This window comes from Sphaeramia orbicularis, chromosome 20, assembly GCF_902148855.1.
Source record: "Sphaeramia orbicularis chromosome 20, fSphaOr1.1, whole genome shotgun sequence".
Taxonomy (NCBI): domain Eukaryota; kingdom Metazoa; phylum Chordata; class Actinopteri; order Kurtiformes; family Apogonidae; genus Sphaeramia; species Sphaeramia orbicularis.
In genome coordinates, this window is record NC_043976.1 from 39,465,596 (window position 1) to 39,482,006 (window position 16,411).

Here is a 16,411-nt window from a genome sequence, read left to right on the forward strand (position 1 = left end):
TCTAAACCAGCATGTACCAGAACTACCCAAACCAGAATGTACCGGAACTACCTAAACCAGAATGTACCGGAACTATCTAAACCAGAATGTACCGGAACAACCCAAACCAGCATGTACCAGAACTACCCAAACCAGAATGTACCAGAACTACCCAAACCAGAATGTACCGGAACAACCCAAACCAGAATGTACTGGAACTATCTAAACCAGAATGCACCGGAACTATCAAAACCAGAATGCACCGGAACTACCAAAACCAGGATTTAGTGGAACTATATAAATCAGGAGATACTGGAACTATCTAAACCAGGATATACTGGAACTACCTAAACTAGGTAAAACTAGAACTAAACCAAGAAATACTAGAACTACCCAAACCAGAATGTACCGGAACTACCTAAACCAGGATATACTGGACATATCTAAACCCTGAAATACTGAAACTATCTTAACTAGGAAATACTAGAACTATCTAACCCAAGAAAAACTAGTACTACCTAAACCAGGAAGTACTGGAACTATATAAACCAGAGTATACCGGAACCATCTAATCCAGGAAATACTAGAACTAGCTATGAAAGTATATATGATATGGTGCGTACCTTGTAACATAATCGTCTGTTTTTTTATCGGTTACAGATATCGCATCCTGAACCCTAACGCCATTCCTGAGGGTCAGTTCATCGACAACAAAAAAGCAGCAGAGAAGCTTCTGGGTTCTCTGGACATCGACCATGAACAGTACAAACTGGGACACACAAAGGTCAGCTTCTAATCTACCTGAGTTACATTTAATCTACCCTTTACTTAAAGTCTCCTTTTTGACAGAGACATGATGTAAAAATAAACAGGGTTGGTTAAATGGATCCATTAACCCTCATTCATAACTGAGGATGTTTTAGTTTGTTTGGGTACATGTTTCCTCTTCATCTGCATCATCGAGTCTGTCTTCGTCTCAACAAAGTCTAGAATTGTAATTTTAATTTCTCTAATAGATCTTCAGAACACTGAAAAATTCACTCCCTCTAGAGTCATTAAGGACAAATATGTCCAAAAAACTGACATAAAAACTCTACAGATTAATATTTTTTTCTGTGTCTTCAAATCTAGTGAACATTTTAACCCTTTAAATGCTGGTTTGATTCCATTAAGTCATTGTTATTTATGAAAAACACAAAAAATACTCATTTTGCATATAACAAATGTTATTTTGATGCTATTTTATAGTAGTTTTTGGACATTTATTGTTTTGACTGAATGAAGACAGTAGTAAATGTTAAATTTGATGCTGTACAAAAACTAATAATGCATCAAAGTCTATATTTTGGATGATCATTTACAATTCAAGGCTGATTAAAAAAAAAAAACAAGAAAAAAAAAAAAAAACACCCCAGAAACTGAACATTTGTTATATGAAAAATAACAATTTTTTTCTGTATTTTTCAGTGACTTCATGTAATCAAACTGATATTTAAAGGGTTAAAATCCTTAACCTCCTGAGACCCAGGAAATGTCAGCAAAGTACCAGCTTTTTTTGTTTTTTATTAAATAAGTGCCTGTTTTGGAAACATCATGATGCAACAGTTTTTTCAGATGCAGTTTTTAAAATTTTTATGGAATGTCCTTTGTGGTGGACAGTTTTCTTTTTTTTTTTGTATAAAGTTGTGAAACTCTTGTCCACAAATGTGGACAGAAAACCCATCGCTGGGTCTAGGGAGGTTAAAATAATTGAATGTTTGGTAGATTTGTGCAGGATTGAAGTTGTTTAAGTGGTTTATGCTGAAAAAAGCAGAAAAAAAAATCTAATCTGTAAAGTTTTTATCGCAGTTTTGACCTGCTAAACTGACTGAGGGTGAACTAACAGTTGTTGGAATGAACATGAACTCTGTCTGCATCAGGTGTTCTTTAAGGCTGGTCTTCTTGGCGTCCTGGAGGAGATGAGAGACGACCGCCTCGCTCTCATCATCACCGGAATTCAAGCGAGATCCAGAGGATTACTCGCCAGGATCGAGTTCCAGAAAATAGTTGAGCGGAGGTTGGTTCAGTTTGGTTCAAAATTCATCCCACAGGCCGAATTGGACCCTTTGGAGTCCCGGTTTTGGCCCGTGGGCCGTATATTTGACACCCCTGTTGTAAACAGTTAGTTTTCACAGCATAAATCTGATTTTTTTCCAATCAGACTCAGGCCAGTTCTGTATGTGGTTCTAAATTATATTATATCTGATGTTTTCCAACGGTCATGTCACATTTTATCTGACTTTTGTGTTGCTGAAATGTGACAGACGTTCACAATTCTGTGCTGGAGCAAGGTTCTAATAGTTTTGGATTTTTCCTTCTAGTTTAGTTTTATTGAGTTTTGACTTTTTTTGTCTAATTCAGTTAGTTTTAGTTAGTTTTTAGAGCAGGTTTGCTAGTTTTTATTAGTTTTTGTTATTTTCTAAATGCTTACTTTTAGTTTAGTTTAAGGTTTTTTTCATATCTTTTCTCTTCTTTGTCGTATTCAAATAAATCCCAGACAGGACTCTACTGCTTTCTCCCAACTTTAGTCTCCATGTTTCCAGGTAGAGTGGGGACCAGAAGACGACTGGAAACCACAAGTGATGGACCGTTAAATATCATATGGTGCCGCTAGCTAAAATTGTTAGAGCAAAATAAATCAATTTCATATCAATCCGACGTTGACAAAGACAAAAACGAAGGGAATTTTATCCATCATTTTTATACGTTTTAGTTAGTTTTGTAAACACAGAATACAGTTTCAGTTAGTTATCATTTTTTTCTTTTAATTATAGTTTTTATTTATTTCAGATAACAAAAATGATTTTACAATTCTAGTTTTCGTCATTTCGTTAGTTTTTGTTAACGATAATAACCTTGTCCTGGAGGAGGTGGGATTTACCTCGATAAACACGGTGTGACATCACTTCAGAATCACAGACTGTTCATACATGAGTCTGACAGCATCGTATTTGTATTATAGCATCAACAACCACAGAAAAAAAATCTGATGTAAGCGAAAAAATGTAAATTGAAGCATTAAGACCTGCTGTGTGACCGTGGGTGAATGTTGTTTGGTCTCAGGGATGCTTTACTGGTGATCCAGTGGAATGTCCGAGCCTTCATGGGGGTCAAGAATTGGCCCTGGATGAAGATGTTCTTCAAGATCAAACCTCTCCTGAAGTCAGCAGAGACTGAGAAGGAGATGGCGAACATGAAGGAGGAGTTCACCAAGCTCAAAGACGCCTTCGCTAAAGCTGAATCTCGCAAGAAGGAGCTGGAGGAGAAAATGGTGACGCTCCTCCAGGAGAAGAACGACCTGCAGCTCCAAGTCCAATCTGTAAGAGACACTCACCCCGAGTACACACAAAAAACACACAAAAAACACACAAAATACAGTCACACACAGAGGAACATGACGTTAATCTCATAGTATAATTACCAAAATATGATGGACAAAAGTATGTGGACACATTGAATTCGGGTGCTTCTTTTCTAACAGGGGTCTGGGATACAAAACAATAATGACTAATGTTATAATATAGTTTTATATTGGGATAAATATCATTACATTGGTTAGTTTGGTTTAAATCATTATCTTTGTTTCCAAAATACTTCAGAGATGGTTTTGACTTTCCCTCAACGATTTTTTTTTTTTTTTGTATCCTTGACTATGATTTTAAACGTTCTGCCTCTAAATTTTTAAAATATTATTCATGCTATGACAGTAAATAATAAAAAAGGTTATATCTCAAATCGTCATGATCAGGACATCTTACAGCTGTAGACATGATGTGTCCCAATATTTTTGTCCAATAAACATCAATATTTCCTTAAAGTTTAATGGGAGATTTTTCTTCCTCAGTGAGATGTGAAGAAAGTAGATGGTTTGTTGTTGTAGAAAGTTATTATTTACAGTCAGAACATGAAAAATATTTTAGAAATTTACCGGTAGAACATTTAAAATCATAGTCATGGATTAAAAAAAAGCTAATAAAATCAACGTTGAGAGAAATTATGTAAAAACTATCTCTGAGGCATTTTAGAAGCAAAGATAACAATTTAAACCAAACTAACCAATACAGTATTTATCCCAATATTATAATAATAATAATAATAATAATAATAATAATAATAATAAATTTGTTTTATTTATTTATCTATTTTTAATTTTTATTCTTTTTCTTTCTTTTTCATTTTATTTTGAATTCAAATTCTTTATTTGTATAAGTATTTATATAAATATGATTTTTTTTTCTACCTGTCTTTTCTCTCAGCAACTGCTTGTATGTTGCTGCTGTTGAACTGTAAAATTTCCCCATGGTGGGATAAAAAAAGTTTTGTCGTATCTTTTCTTATCTTATAAAACTATATTATAACATTAGTCATTATTGTTTTGTATCCCAGACGCCTGTTAGAAAAGAAACACCTGAATGTCCACATACTTCTGTCCATATAGTTTATCTGCATAAAATGAAGTGCAGTGTTAGGAGTAAAGTTATGCAGATTTCACAATTTGGCCAAAATAATGACTTAGGCGATTATGCTATGAGGTTAACGATGTACTACATGTGTTTTCCGCAGGAACAAGACAATCTTGCAGATGCTGAGGAACGCTGCGAAGGTCTGATCAAAAGTAAGATCCAACTGGAGGCCAAAGTCAAAGAGCTGTCGGAGAGACTGGAGGACGAGGAGGAGATGAACGCCGAGCTGACCGCCAAGAAGAGGAAGCTGGAGGACGAGAGCTCGGAGCTGAAGAAGGACATCGATGATCTGGAGCTGACTCTGGCCAAGGTGGAGAAGGAAAAGCACGCCACGGAGAACAAGGTGACGACAAACGGAACACATCTGCTCCTGTTTCCTAAACCTTCTCAACCCCAAACCCAAAACATTAACGGAATTACTGTATCATCTACGTTTTAATGAACCTGAAGCTTGTCAGTCTTTTATATCGTTTTTATTGATTGGAATCTTTTATGTCGTTTTTGTCAATTAGAGTCATTTGCTGTTTTCGTCGATTGGAGTGTTTTGTTGGTCATTTACGTTGATTGGAATCTTTTGTCGTTTTTGTTGATTAGTCTTATGTCGTTTTCATCGATTGGAGTCTTTTATGTTGTTTTAGTCGATTGCAGTCTTTTGTTGTTTTTATCGATTGGAGACTTTTATGTCATTTTTATTGATTAGAGTTATTTGCTGTTTTCGTTGATTGGAATCTTTTGACGTTTTCATCGATTGGAGTCGTTTATGTTATTTTAGTCAATTGGAATCTTTTGCCGTTTTTATTGATTGGAGTTTTTTTATGTCGTTTTTGTCAATTAGAGTCATTTGCTGTTTTCTTCGATTGGAGTCTTTTGTCGTTTTCGTCAATTAGAGTCTTTTATGTTGTTTTCGTTGATTGGACTTTTGTCGTTTTTGTCGATCACAGTCTTATGTCGTTTTTGTCGATTGGAATCTTTTATGTCGCTTTTGTTGATTAGAGTCTTTTGCTGTTTTCATCGATTGGAGTCTTTCATGTTGTTTGTGTCGATTACAGTTTTTCATGTAATTTTCGTCGAATAGAGTCTTTTGTGTCATTTTCATTGATTGGAGTCTTGTTGTTTTTGTCAATTGGGGTCTTTTATATCGTTTTCGAAGATTGGAGTCTTTCATGTCATTTTCGTAACTAAATATACAACAAAATGAACATAAAATAAGAAAAAAATGAATAAGAATGTCAACAAAATGAATATAAAATAACCAGTGTTTGCCATTTGACACTGACTGTGATGCATTTACAGGTTAAAAACCTGACTGAGGAGATGGCAGCTTTGGATGAAATCATCGCCAAACTGACCAAAGAGAAGAAAGCTCTTCAGGAAGCTCATCAGCAAACTCTGGACGACCTGCAGAGCGAAGAGGACAAAGTCAACTGTCTGACCAAGGCCAAAGTCAAACTGGAGCAGCAAGTGGACGACGTTAGTATCTCAGTCCCATGTGGAGATAAACTACAGGGTTTCCATAAAAAAATATTACAAAAGCAAATGAATCGACAAATCTGTGGGAATTATTACAAAATGAAAAGTAGATATTGACGTTTTTTTTTCCACCTCATTTAACCCATGAAGACCCAGTGGTATTTTTGTATCAGTTCCCAGATGAATTTCTCTATTTAACCTTTCTTAAATGATTTATCTTCCCTTCATTGTTGGACAAGTATTGGACTTTTTACTCCACAACATTTTCCCACATCTTTAGTTCATAGAAACTTCTCAGATTAAGAATTTCATCCCTTTAAAATCCAGTAGAAATATGAGTCTTTTAATAAACTGAAGGATTAATTGCTTCGTCTTAACCCGTAAAGACCAAGTGCTACTTTTGTGTCAGTTCCCAAACGAATTTTTTCTATATTTAACATTTCTTATGTGATTTATCACCATTTATTACTACAATACTATCTTCTGTTTTTTTGCATTTTTTTCAGTGAACAGGTATTTTTCTATATTTAATTCACTGATCATGTAGATGTTCAGAAAAGCTCAGATTAAAGTTGAGGGTTGTTATCCTGCCCCCCAAAGGGGTGGCAAGGGGTACTGTTTTTGGGTCGGTTTGTTTCTTTGTTTGTTAACACTCTAGCAGCAAAACTATTGGTTGAATTTGTACCAAATTTGGTTTATATATAGACTGCCAGTGACCCAGAATAGATCTGATTACATTTTGGGAAAAGTAGATCAAAATTAAATTTTTTTATGAATTAAAAAAAAAAAAAAAAATTCCCCTTTATTTATATTGGGCAAAATTTCAAATGTCTGTAGCAGCAAAACTATTGGTTGAATTCAAACCAAACTGGTTTTATAGATTACCAGTGACCCAGAATAGATGTCATAAAATTTTAGGAAAAGTAGGTCAAAGTAAAAATGTTTTATGAATATTTTTTTTTCCCCATTTACTTATAATGGGTGAAATTTCAAATGTCTGTAGCAGCAAAACTATTGGTTGAATTCATACTAAATTTGGTTTATAGATTACCAGTGACCCAGAGTAGATGTCATTAAATTTTGGGAATAGTAGGTCAAAGTTCAAATTTTTTTATGAATTAATTTACTTTTATTTTTTTTCCCATTTATTTATAATGGGTGAAAATTGACTTGTCTGTAGCAACAAAACTATTGGTTGAATTCATGCAAAATTGTGATTATGGATTGCTAGTGACCCAGAATATATCTGATTACAGTTTGGGAAAAGTAGATCAAAGTTAAAAATTTTTATGAATTAAAAAAAAAAAAAATTCCCATTTAATTTTAATGGGCAAAATTTCAAATGTCTGTAGTAGCAAAACTATTGGTTGAATTCAAACCAAAGTGGTTTTATAGATTACCAGTGACCCAGAATAGATGTCATAAAATTTTAGGAAAAGTAGGTCAAAGTAAAAATGTTTTATGAATATTTTTTTTTCCCATTTACTTATAATGGGCGAAATTTCAAATGTCTGTAGCAGCAAAACGATTGGTTGAATTCATACCAAATTTGGTTGATAGATTACCAGCGACCAAGAGTAGATGTCATTAAATTTTGGGAATAGTAAGTCAAAGTTCAAAAAAATTTTTTGAATTAATTTACTTTTATTTTTTTTCCCCATTTACTTATAATGGGCGAAAATTGACATGTCTGTAGCAACAAAACTATTGGTTGAATTCATGCAAAATTGGGATTATGGATTTCTAGTGACCCAGAATAGATGTGGTTACATTTTGGGAAAAGTAGGTCAGTGTTAAAATTTTTTATGATTTTTTAAGATATATTTTTTCTCCCATTTACTTATAATGAATGAAATTTCAAATGCCTATAAAAACATCAATTTCATTTCAATTTACTTCCGACTTGGCATATATATAGAGGCAGTTGCACATGCATAGACATGATGACATCAGCTTGATCGATGCCAAAATAAGCTACAATACGTTTGAGGGGCGGGGTTTGTTGTTCCTGGAACCACTTGTTTTTATTGTAAAGAGACTTTGTGGACGTCCTGTATTTACGCAAAATGGGAGTAAATGTTTGGAAGCTTTTGTTTTTGTAGCTTGAAGGTTCATTGGAGCAAGAGAAGAAAGTGAGGATGGATCTGGAAAGAGCCAAGAGGAAACTGGAGGGGGATCTGAAATTAAGCCAAGAAAATGTGATGGATCTGGAGAACGACAAGCAGCAGCTGGAGGAGAAGCTCAAAAAGTAGGACCGTTAAGAACATACTGATATGAAGAACTTACACGGAAACCTCCTAAGTCCAAAATGGTTGTTTCAGGAAACTGGAAAAACAATGAGTTAACAGATGTAGTCCCAAGCCCTTTTCAACACCTTTCATTGGCTGAATATTTGTAAAACCATCAGACAAACATGAAGACTAACCAATAGAATGACCACCCCCCCCCCCCCCCCCCCCGAAAAAAAAAAAAAAAAAAAATGGACTTATGAGGTTTCCACCTGACAGTTATGCTAAAACCACTGTTTACTGATGTGATGTACATGCACTTAAATGTAGAAAGGACTTCGAGATCAGCCAGCAGCTCAGTAAAATTGAAGACGAGCAGGCGATAGGAGCTCAACTCCAGAAAAAACTGAAAGAACTCCAGGTAACAACACTTTTTACTCTAACTGTTAATGATTTACAACATTTTGGATGTAAATTCATTTGTTTTTATTGAAAGAATCCCACTGCAGCTTTAAAACCAAACAATTATTTTAGTTTTTTTCCAGACTTGCACAATTAACATGACGATACTAGAGTATAATTGAAAAAGCTGTCATTTAAAGATCTAAATTTAGATGTTTTCTTTTTTGCTTAATTCAAGATTTATTTTTTTTTGCTTAATTCAAGATTTTTTTTTGCTTAATTCAAGTTTTTTTTTTTTTTTTTTTTTTGCTTAATTCAAGATTTTTTTTGCGTAATTCAAGGTTGTTGTTTTTTTTTGCTTAATTCAACATTTTTTTTTGCTTAATTCAAGTTGGGTTTTGTTTTCGCTTAATTCAAGTTTTTTGGGTTTTTTTTTTGCTTAATTCAAGATTTTTTTTGCTTAATTCAAGGCTGTTTTTTTTTTTTGCTTAATTCAAGTTTTTTTTTTGCTTGATTCAAGATTTTTTTTTTTTTTTTTTGGCTTAATTCAAGATTTTTTTTTTTTTGCCTAATTCAAGTAAAAAAAAATGCCAATGGAATAAGTAAAAATGATCTTGGTAAGATTTCTTGAAATAAGATTTTCCAGATCTATCATCTAAAAATCAGTTCTTATATCTCACTGAAAGTTCCTCTTTAGGTGATTGTGTCTTATTTTAAGTGTGATGAGATATTTGGACTAGAAATGAGAAAAATACACTTGGTAAGATTAAGATTTTGCTCTTTCATAACTATAACCTAAATTATCATTACTATCAGATTGTGACTCTTATCTGCTGCCCATTGTTGTTTGTTATGCCCTGTATGACAAACTGATAAATAACTAAGAAAAACTTAGTGTAAAAAAACCCATCTTCATCCATGTTCTGTGGGTTCTGTGAAGGCCCGTATTGAGGAGCTGGAGGAGGAGCTGGAGGCCGAGCGAGCCGCCCGGGCCAAGGTGGAGAAACAGAGGGCCGACCTGGCCCGAGAGCTGGAGGAGATCAGCGAGAGGCTGGAGGAGGCCGGAGGAGCCACCGCCGCCCAGATCGAGATGAACAAGAAGAGGGAGGCCGAGTTCCAGAAGGTCCGCCGAGACCTGGAGGAGGCCACGCTGCAGCACGAGGCCACGGCCGCCGCTCTGAGGAAGAAGAACGCCGACAGCGTGGCCGACCTGGGCGAGCAGATCGACAACCTGCAGAGAGTCAAACAGAAACTGGAGAAGGAGAAGAGCGAACTGAGGCTGGAGCTGGACGACGTGGTGTCCAACATGGAGCAGGTCGTCAAGTTCAAAGTAAGAAAGCAACACCGACAGCACCACGCTATGTCAGGAAGAGCGACCACACATTCAGACCAAGATCTGAAGTGGGTCAGACCAGAAACATAATAACCTGTGAATATTAACAATTTCAAATGTTTATGTTTTAAAGTGAAAAAGTGAAAAAATGAAAATGTGTACATCTAAAAACTCCTAAAAAGCCTTAAAAAAATTGAGTAACATGAACAACCTGAAATTTCATAAGAAAAATAAGTGCAATTTTAACAATATTCTTCCTCAGTTTATCCTTTACACATGTACATTACATCTTATAGTGATTCTACGAAGACAAAAAACATTTAATAAGAAGCAGAATTTTGTTAAAATCGCACTTATTTTTCCTGAAGCTATTTCATGTTGTTCATAATTGTTCAGGTTATTTACATTTTTTGTGAAAGTATAGTTTATAAATGTTAAACATTTTCATGTAATTTTCCTTTTTTTTTTACATTAAAAGAAAGTGAAAAATGTGGAGTTGACATTATTTATAGGTTATTATGATGGTATTTTACTGGTCTGACCAACTTGTCTGTGTGTGGAACCTGAACTAAAATATCCTATAAATAATGACAATGCCACACTTTTCTCTATGTTTTAGAGTTAAAAAAAAAAAAAAAAAGAAAAATTATAAAATGAAATGTTTACATCTACATCCTGTAAAAAAAAAAAAAAAAAAAGAATAATATGAACAACCACAAACAACCTGAAATTTTTCAACAAAAATAAGTTCAATTTTAATAATATTCTGTCTCAGTTTATCATTTACACACGTACATTACAACTTACAGATAATAATGGATCTAACAAATACACAAAACATTTAATAACAGGAAGAATATTGTTAAAATTCCATTTATCTTTCTTAAGACATTTAAGTTGTTCATGGTTGTTTGAACTATTCACATTTTATTTTGAAAAGATAGTTTGTAAATTTCCACTAAAACAAAGGGAAAACTTTGGAGTTGTCATTATTTATAGGTTATTATAGTGGTATTTTACTTCAGATTGAATTGGTCTGTAGGTGGAACCTGAACTAAAGTTATTTTTACATCCGTCTTCATCCTACGGGGGGGTTTGGACTCTTTGGCAGACCGTTTTTTTGTCCCACGGGGCATATGTTAAAAAATAAATGTTAACAAAAATCGTCTTTTTCAGACCAACCTGGAGAAAATGTGTCGAACCCTGGAGGATCAGATGTCTGAATTCAAGACAAAGGCAGAGGAAGGACAGCGCAGCAACAACGACCTCTCCATGCAAAAAGCAAAACTCCAGACTGAAAATGGTGACGATTCATACTGTAAAATAATCGAACCCCCACTGGACACTGATAATAACAAGATAAAAGTATAAGTTCTGCGTTTAAAACATTACTGAAGTACAATTATACATGTTTTAAGAGAACGTGAAAGCATTGATCGTAATGTCAAATGGTTTACGTTGAGGTTTTTAGCGATTTTTCTTGTTGTAAATGTTTAATATTGAGCTAATTTTATGGATTTTACAAACCGTTGGTAGTTTAATCTACATCGATGCATCAGATTCTATTAGAACGTGATCTGTCCTTTGTGAACTGCGTAGCTCTATAAAGTCAGCCTTTCATGAGCTCAGAAAAACAGGTTTGTGATGATACATTTTTGAGTTTTGAAGAGTTTATGTGAACCCGTAAAGACCCAAACCTCCACCGGAAACCAAAACATCTACTGATCCCTAAAGTTTAATACCTGCTGAATAATTAATGCTACTTTTGTGGTAGTTCCCAATTTTTTGTCTCTATATTTAATCTTTCTTAAGTGATTTATTACCATTGATTGTAATATTATCTTCCTTATTTTGCATTTTTTCAGTGTAAATCAGGTGTTTTCCTTTATTTAATTCCATGATCATGTAGATGTTCATTAAACCTCAGATTAAAGTTGAGGGTTATTATATCAAAAAGAGAGAAAACTGAAGAAAAAGTGACTTTTTCTGCAAAGTTATTAATAACTGAACATAAACCCAGTGTGTCCATTCACTGTCATTGATCCAACTCTATGTGTTTTACTGGTGAATCAATGTTGTAAAAGATGACGGTGTTTCCACGGTAACTACGGAGCCTCTGAACATCCAAATGAGTCATATCTGATGGCCATGAAAAGATGAAGAACTGTATTCTACACCAATTATTTACATGTATTGACAGGATTAATGGATCAACAGGTATTAAACAGTTTAGATCAGTGGATGGATTGTGTCGCTGGTGGCTGTTTGGGTCTTAATGGGTTTAAGTACAGCACAGGGGTATAAGTACTAGATACAGGTTAACCCTGTAACGCCAAATGTATCATGTTTGATACATATGTTTTGAAGCCCTCTACACGATCAGTGTGATATTTTTTTCTTGAAAAATCTGATGTATACAATTAGATACATGCAATATACAGATAGTCCACCAGGGGGAGGAATTCATTCATTAGAGGCCTTTCCAGTGACTACAAGATTAAATTAATGAGGAAGGAGGAAGAACTTTGACAATTTTGAAAAGGAATTACCAATTTGTTAGACATGTTTGTGTTATATTACGTTTTTGTTTGTTCAAAAATAATAATATTTGAGCATTGAGATCCGATGTATCAAATATGATACAAAATTGAAACTCATACATGGAAATTGATATTTGAAAAAAAAAAAATTGGAGGTTGTTCAGGAGGACCAATAAAGGCTCCAGTTTCAAAGAACTGGAATTTTCTGTCAATGATTTAATGGTTCAGGCTTTACAAGGTTAATAGTGGAACTCACAGTATTGTTATTTATGTTCAGGTGAACTTAGCCGACAGCTGGAGGAGAAGGACTCTTTAGTGTCTCAGCTGACCAGAGGGAAACAGTCCTTCACACAGCAGATCGAAGACCTCAAGAGACAACTGGAGGAGGAAGTCAAGGTGTGTCCGCCAGAAACATTAGAACATTCAGCCCCGCATCAACCAGCGAAACGATGCTAACATGTTTATTTTGTTTGTTTGGTTTTTTTACCTCCAAAGGCCAAGAATGCACTGGCCCATGCCGTGCAGTCATCTCGCCATGACTGCGACCTGTTGAGGGAACAGTTTGAGGAGGAGCAGGAGGCCAAAGCCGAGCTCCAGAGAGGCATGTCCAAGGCCAACTCTGAGGTGGCTCAGTGGAGAACCAAGTACGAAACTGACGCCATCCACAGGACGGAAGAGCTGGAGGAGGCCAAGTAAGAACTGAGTTAGCATGAGATCACACCTAGCATCAAACAGGTAAAAGACAAACATACAGTACACACTGATCCATCTGAACCCTTTAAAGGACACTCATAGAAATACTCTGTTAGTCAAAATGTCAACCTTAGTGTGTTATTGGACGACGTACCAAGACTTTATTACTTTTTTCATTGTTATGTAGAAAATCAAGGTCAGTGAAGTTACCATATTTGGTTCCTTATGCATAAGTAGAAAAAAAATTTCAAGAAGTATATATATATATATATATATATATATATATATATATGTATATATATATATTCAAGATTTTTTTTTTGCTTAATTCAAGCCAAAAAAAAAAAAAATCTGAGTTTCGAGGGTCAAACAGCCCTCCCCCTTAGCCCTTCCCCTCCGACTCATCAAAAATCGGGACACCCCTATTCCTTTATGCGAACACAAAAAAAGTAGGGGGAGGGGGAAGGGGGAGGGGTCAAGGGGTGAATTGGGATTGGGCTTTGGTGTGGATGTAAACAGGCTCAGTGTCAGAATGTTACGGCTGGCCCATGTATAGTACCTGACCTGAGGAACATTCTGTCTTCAGGAAAAAGCTAGCTCAACGCTTGCAAGATGCAGAAGAAGCTGTTGAAGCAGCGAATGCCAAATGTTCATCCCTGGAGAAAACCAAACACAGGCTTCAGGGTGAGATTGAAGATCTCATGGTGGATGTGGAGAGATCGAACGCTGCCGCTGCAGCTCTGGACAAGAAACAAAGAAACTTTGACAAGGTATGGAAAAGACGGGAAAAAACAGTCCTGAAGGAGGTAATCTGGAGTTCATTGTTCATAGTATCAATCAATCAATCAATCAATCAGTCAACGTTTATTTATATAGCACTTTACAATAACATGAAGAAGACCAAAGTGCTTTACATCTAAAAGCATGATTAAATTATACGATAGAAACAGTTTAGTCGAATACCATAAATACGCGTAAAACAATAGTACACAATACACAGTGATATTATATCTTTGCTTCATGAAGTTTTATCTTTTGAATTAAAACGTTGGTTGAAGTAGCGCTACTGTTTTTAATAACCTTCAATGCATCATCAGCTGATAGTTTACATTATTGTTGACAACATCCAGTTAGTTAAGATCAGAAACCAGAAGGACATCATATCTACAGACATCCAGACGTGGAAAAAATTATTAGACCATCAAAAGTCATCAAAAACAATGGTTATACAATCCAGTCCCAACTCCTGTGTGTATCATGTGACTAAAACAGACAGAAAAGAAAACATGGACTGCCAAAAAGCACTGTTTTTGTCAGTCCAATGCCATAGATATTGATGTAAGAACTGAAGGAATTTTGGTTATTATCAAGAAAACCATGGAAAATGGATAGATATCAGCTCTGAAATTAAACTACTATGAGCTATTTTTGTTGTTCTCATTATATTTGTCCAAACAAATGTACCTTTAGTTGGACCAGGCATTAAAATGAACAAAAAAATTGAAGAAAACAAGGGTGGTCTAATAATTTTTTCCATAACTGTATTTATTCATACTCTGTTTTGGAGATGCAACATAGTGGACATGAACATTTATTCAGTTATATATTAAGAATCTGTTTTATATGTTCCTGTTCAATCTTGTTTGATTGATTACTTGATTGATTTAACGAGTATCTAAACTAATGAAATGAACGGTTGCTCACCCAGGTCCTGTCTGAGTGGAAGCAGAAGTATGAGGAGTCTCAGGCGGAGCTGGAAGCTGCTCAGAAAGACGCTCGTTCCCTCAGCACCGAGCTCTTCAAACTGAAGAACTCCTACGAAGAGTCTCTGGATCACCTGGAGACCCTGAAGCGAGAGAACAAGAATCTCCAAGGTAGGAACCCTGTAGCGATAAAAGTCTAAGAACACAGCGCAGAGGTTGGATCAGTGTTAAAATAACTACATATGCATCAAACAGAGGAAATTTCTGACCTGACTGAGCAACTGGGTGAGGGAGGAAAGAGCATCCATGAACTGGAGAAGATACGGAAGCAGCTGGAGCAGGAGAAGGGCGAGATACAAACGGCTCTGGAGGAAGCTGAGGTATGACCTGTCGGAACCCATAAAGACCCAAACATCCACCGGTGACCCAAACCATCTACTGATCTAACATGTTTAATAACTTTAAAACCACTAATCCTATCAATATGTTGAAATAATTGGTGTAAAATACAGTTTGTCATCTTTTCATGGTCATCAGATATGACCCATTTGGACGTTCAGAGGCTCTGTAGTTACCATGGAAACACCATCATCTTCTACAACATTGATTCACCAGTAAAACCCATGGAGTTGGATCAATGACAGTAAATGGAGACGCTTGATTTATGTTCAGTTAATGATAGATTTGACTGAAAAAGTCACTTTTTTGATATAATAATCCTTAAATGTAATCTCATCATGATCATTACAGCAAGCAACAACATATAGTGTATTTAGAACAATAATTCCTATTTTATACTATATACTATCAGTGATTTGTCGTATCTTCCATCAGTTGCCACAGTACTGGAGTAGCCAAATGCACAAAAGAATGAACTGAAGTATACGCCACATATGACCACAGTACTGTGGCAACAAGAGGAGAATGAGTTTATGGAACGGTATCTATGATTGGCTCTAGTACAAATGCTAACATTTGATTGGCTCTGTAACAATAGACAAACTGATATTTCGTGCCACAGTACTGTGGCAATAGCCATTGCCAAATTAAATACAGTAAAATACCTGATTTTCACTAAAAAAATGCAAAATATAGAGGATCAAATTACAGGGTGCTAGCACAGGTCTTGAAAGTCTTAAAAAGTATAGAATTTTGAAACAATGTTTTCCAGATGTTGAAAAGTCTGGAATTTTGTGTGAAAGTCTTAATAAAGGATGGAAAATGTTTCTTATAGTTGACTTAAATGCACATAATCTTGTAAAACAAGAAATACACGAGGAAAGCATATGTATATAAAAAAAACCAAAAACTGGATATGATTTCACTAACCGGTCGGTACTGGAATGATTCTAGTGAAACTTGTTTGTCTGATATCTATGCATTTTTGTGATTTTCATATGTTTTGAAAACGTTTCTGTCAGTAAAAGATAATTTACTGCGAATTACTCATTCATTCATTCATTTATTAACATGACCTTTTCTACTACACACAGCAGGTGTAAAAGTACATGAAGTCAAAGTCTCAGGGGGAAAAAATAGTTTTGAAAAAGTCTGGAATTTT

General features: G+C 35.2%; 1 protein-coding gene across 1 annotated transcript in view; it reads left to right on the forward strand.

Annotated features, from left to right (window-relative positions):
* Nucleotides 1–16,411, forward strand: part of LOC115411206 (myosin-7-like) — a 43,283-nt gene that overhangs the window by 15,498 nt on the left and 11,374 nt on the right. Inside the window, exons 17-30 of the mRNA XM_030123198.1 lie at nt 640–763; nt 1,899–2,035; nt 3,082–3,337; nt 4,582–4,824; nt 5,775–5,951; nt 8,054–8,199; nt 8,510–8,600; nt 9,522–9,911; nt 11,091–11,217; nt 12,732–12,850; nt 12,950–13,146; nt 13,734–13,917; nt 14,856–15,021; nt 15,106–15,230. Of these exons, the coding sequence (XP_029979058.1) occupies nt 640–763; nt 1,899–2,035; nt 3,082–3,337; nt 4,582–4,824; nt 5,775–5,951; nt 8,054–8,199; nt 8,510–8,600; nt 9,522–9,911; nt 11,091–11,217; nt 12,732–12,850; nt 12,950–13,146; nt 13,734–13,917; nt 14,856–15,021; nt 15,106–15,230 (2,482 nt within the window). The remainder of the gene's footprint in view (nt 1–639; nt 764–1,898; nt 2,036–3,081; nt 3,338–4,581; nt 4,825–5,774; nt 5,952–8,053; nt 8,200–8,509; nt 8,601–9,521; nt 9,912–11,090; nt 11,218–12,731; nt 12,851–12,949; nt 13,147–13,733; nt 13,918–14,855; nt 15,022–15,105; nt 15,231–16,411) is intronic.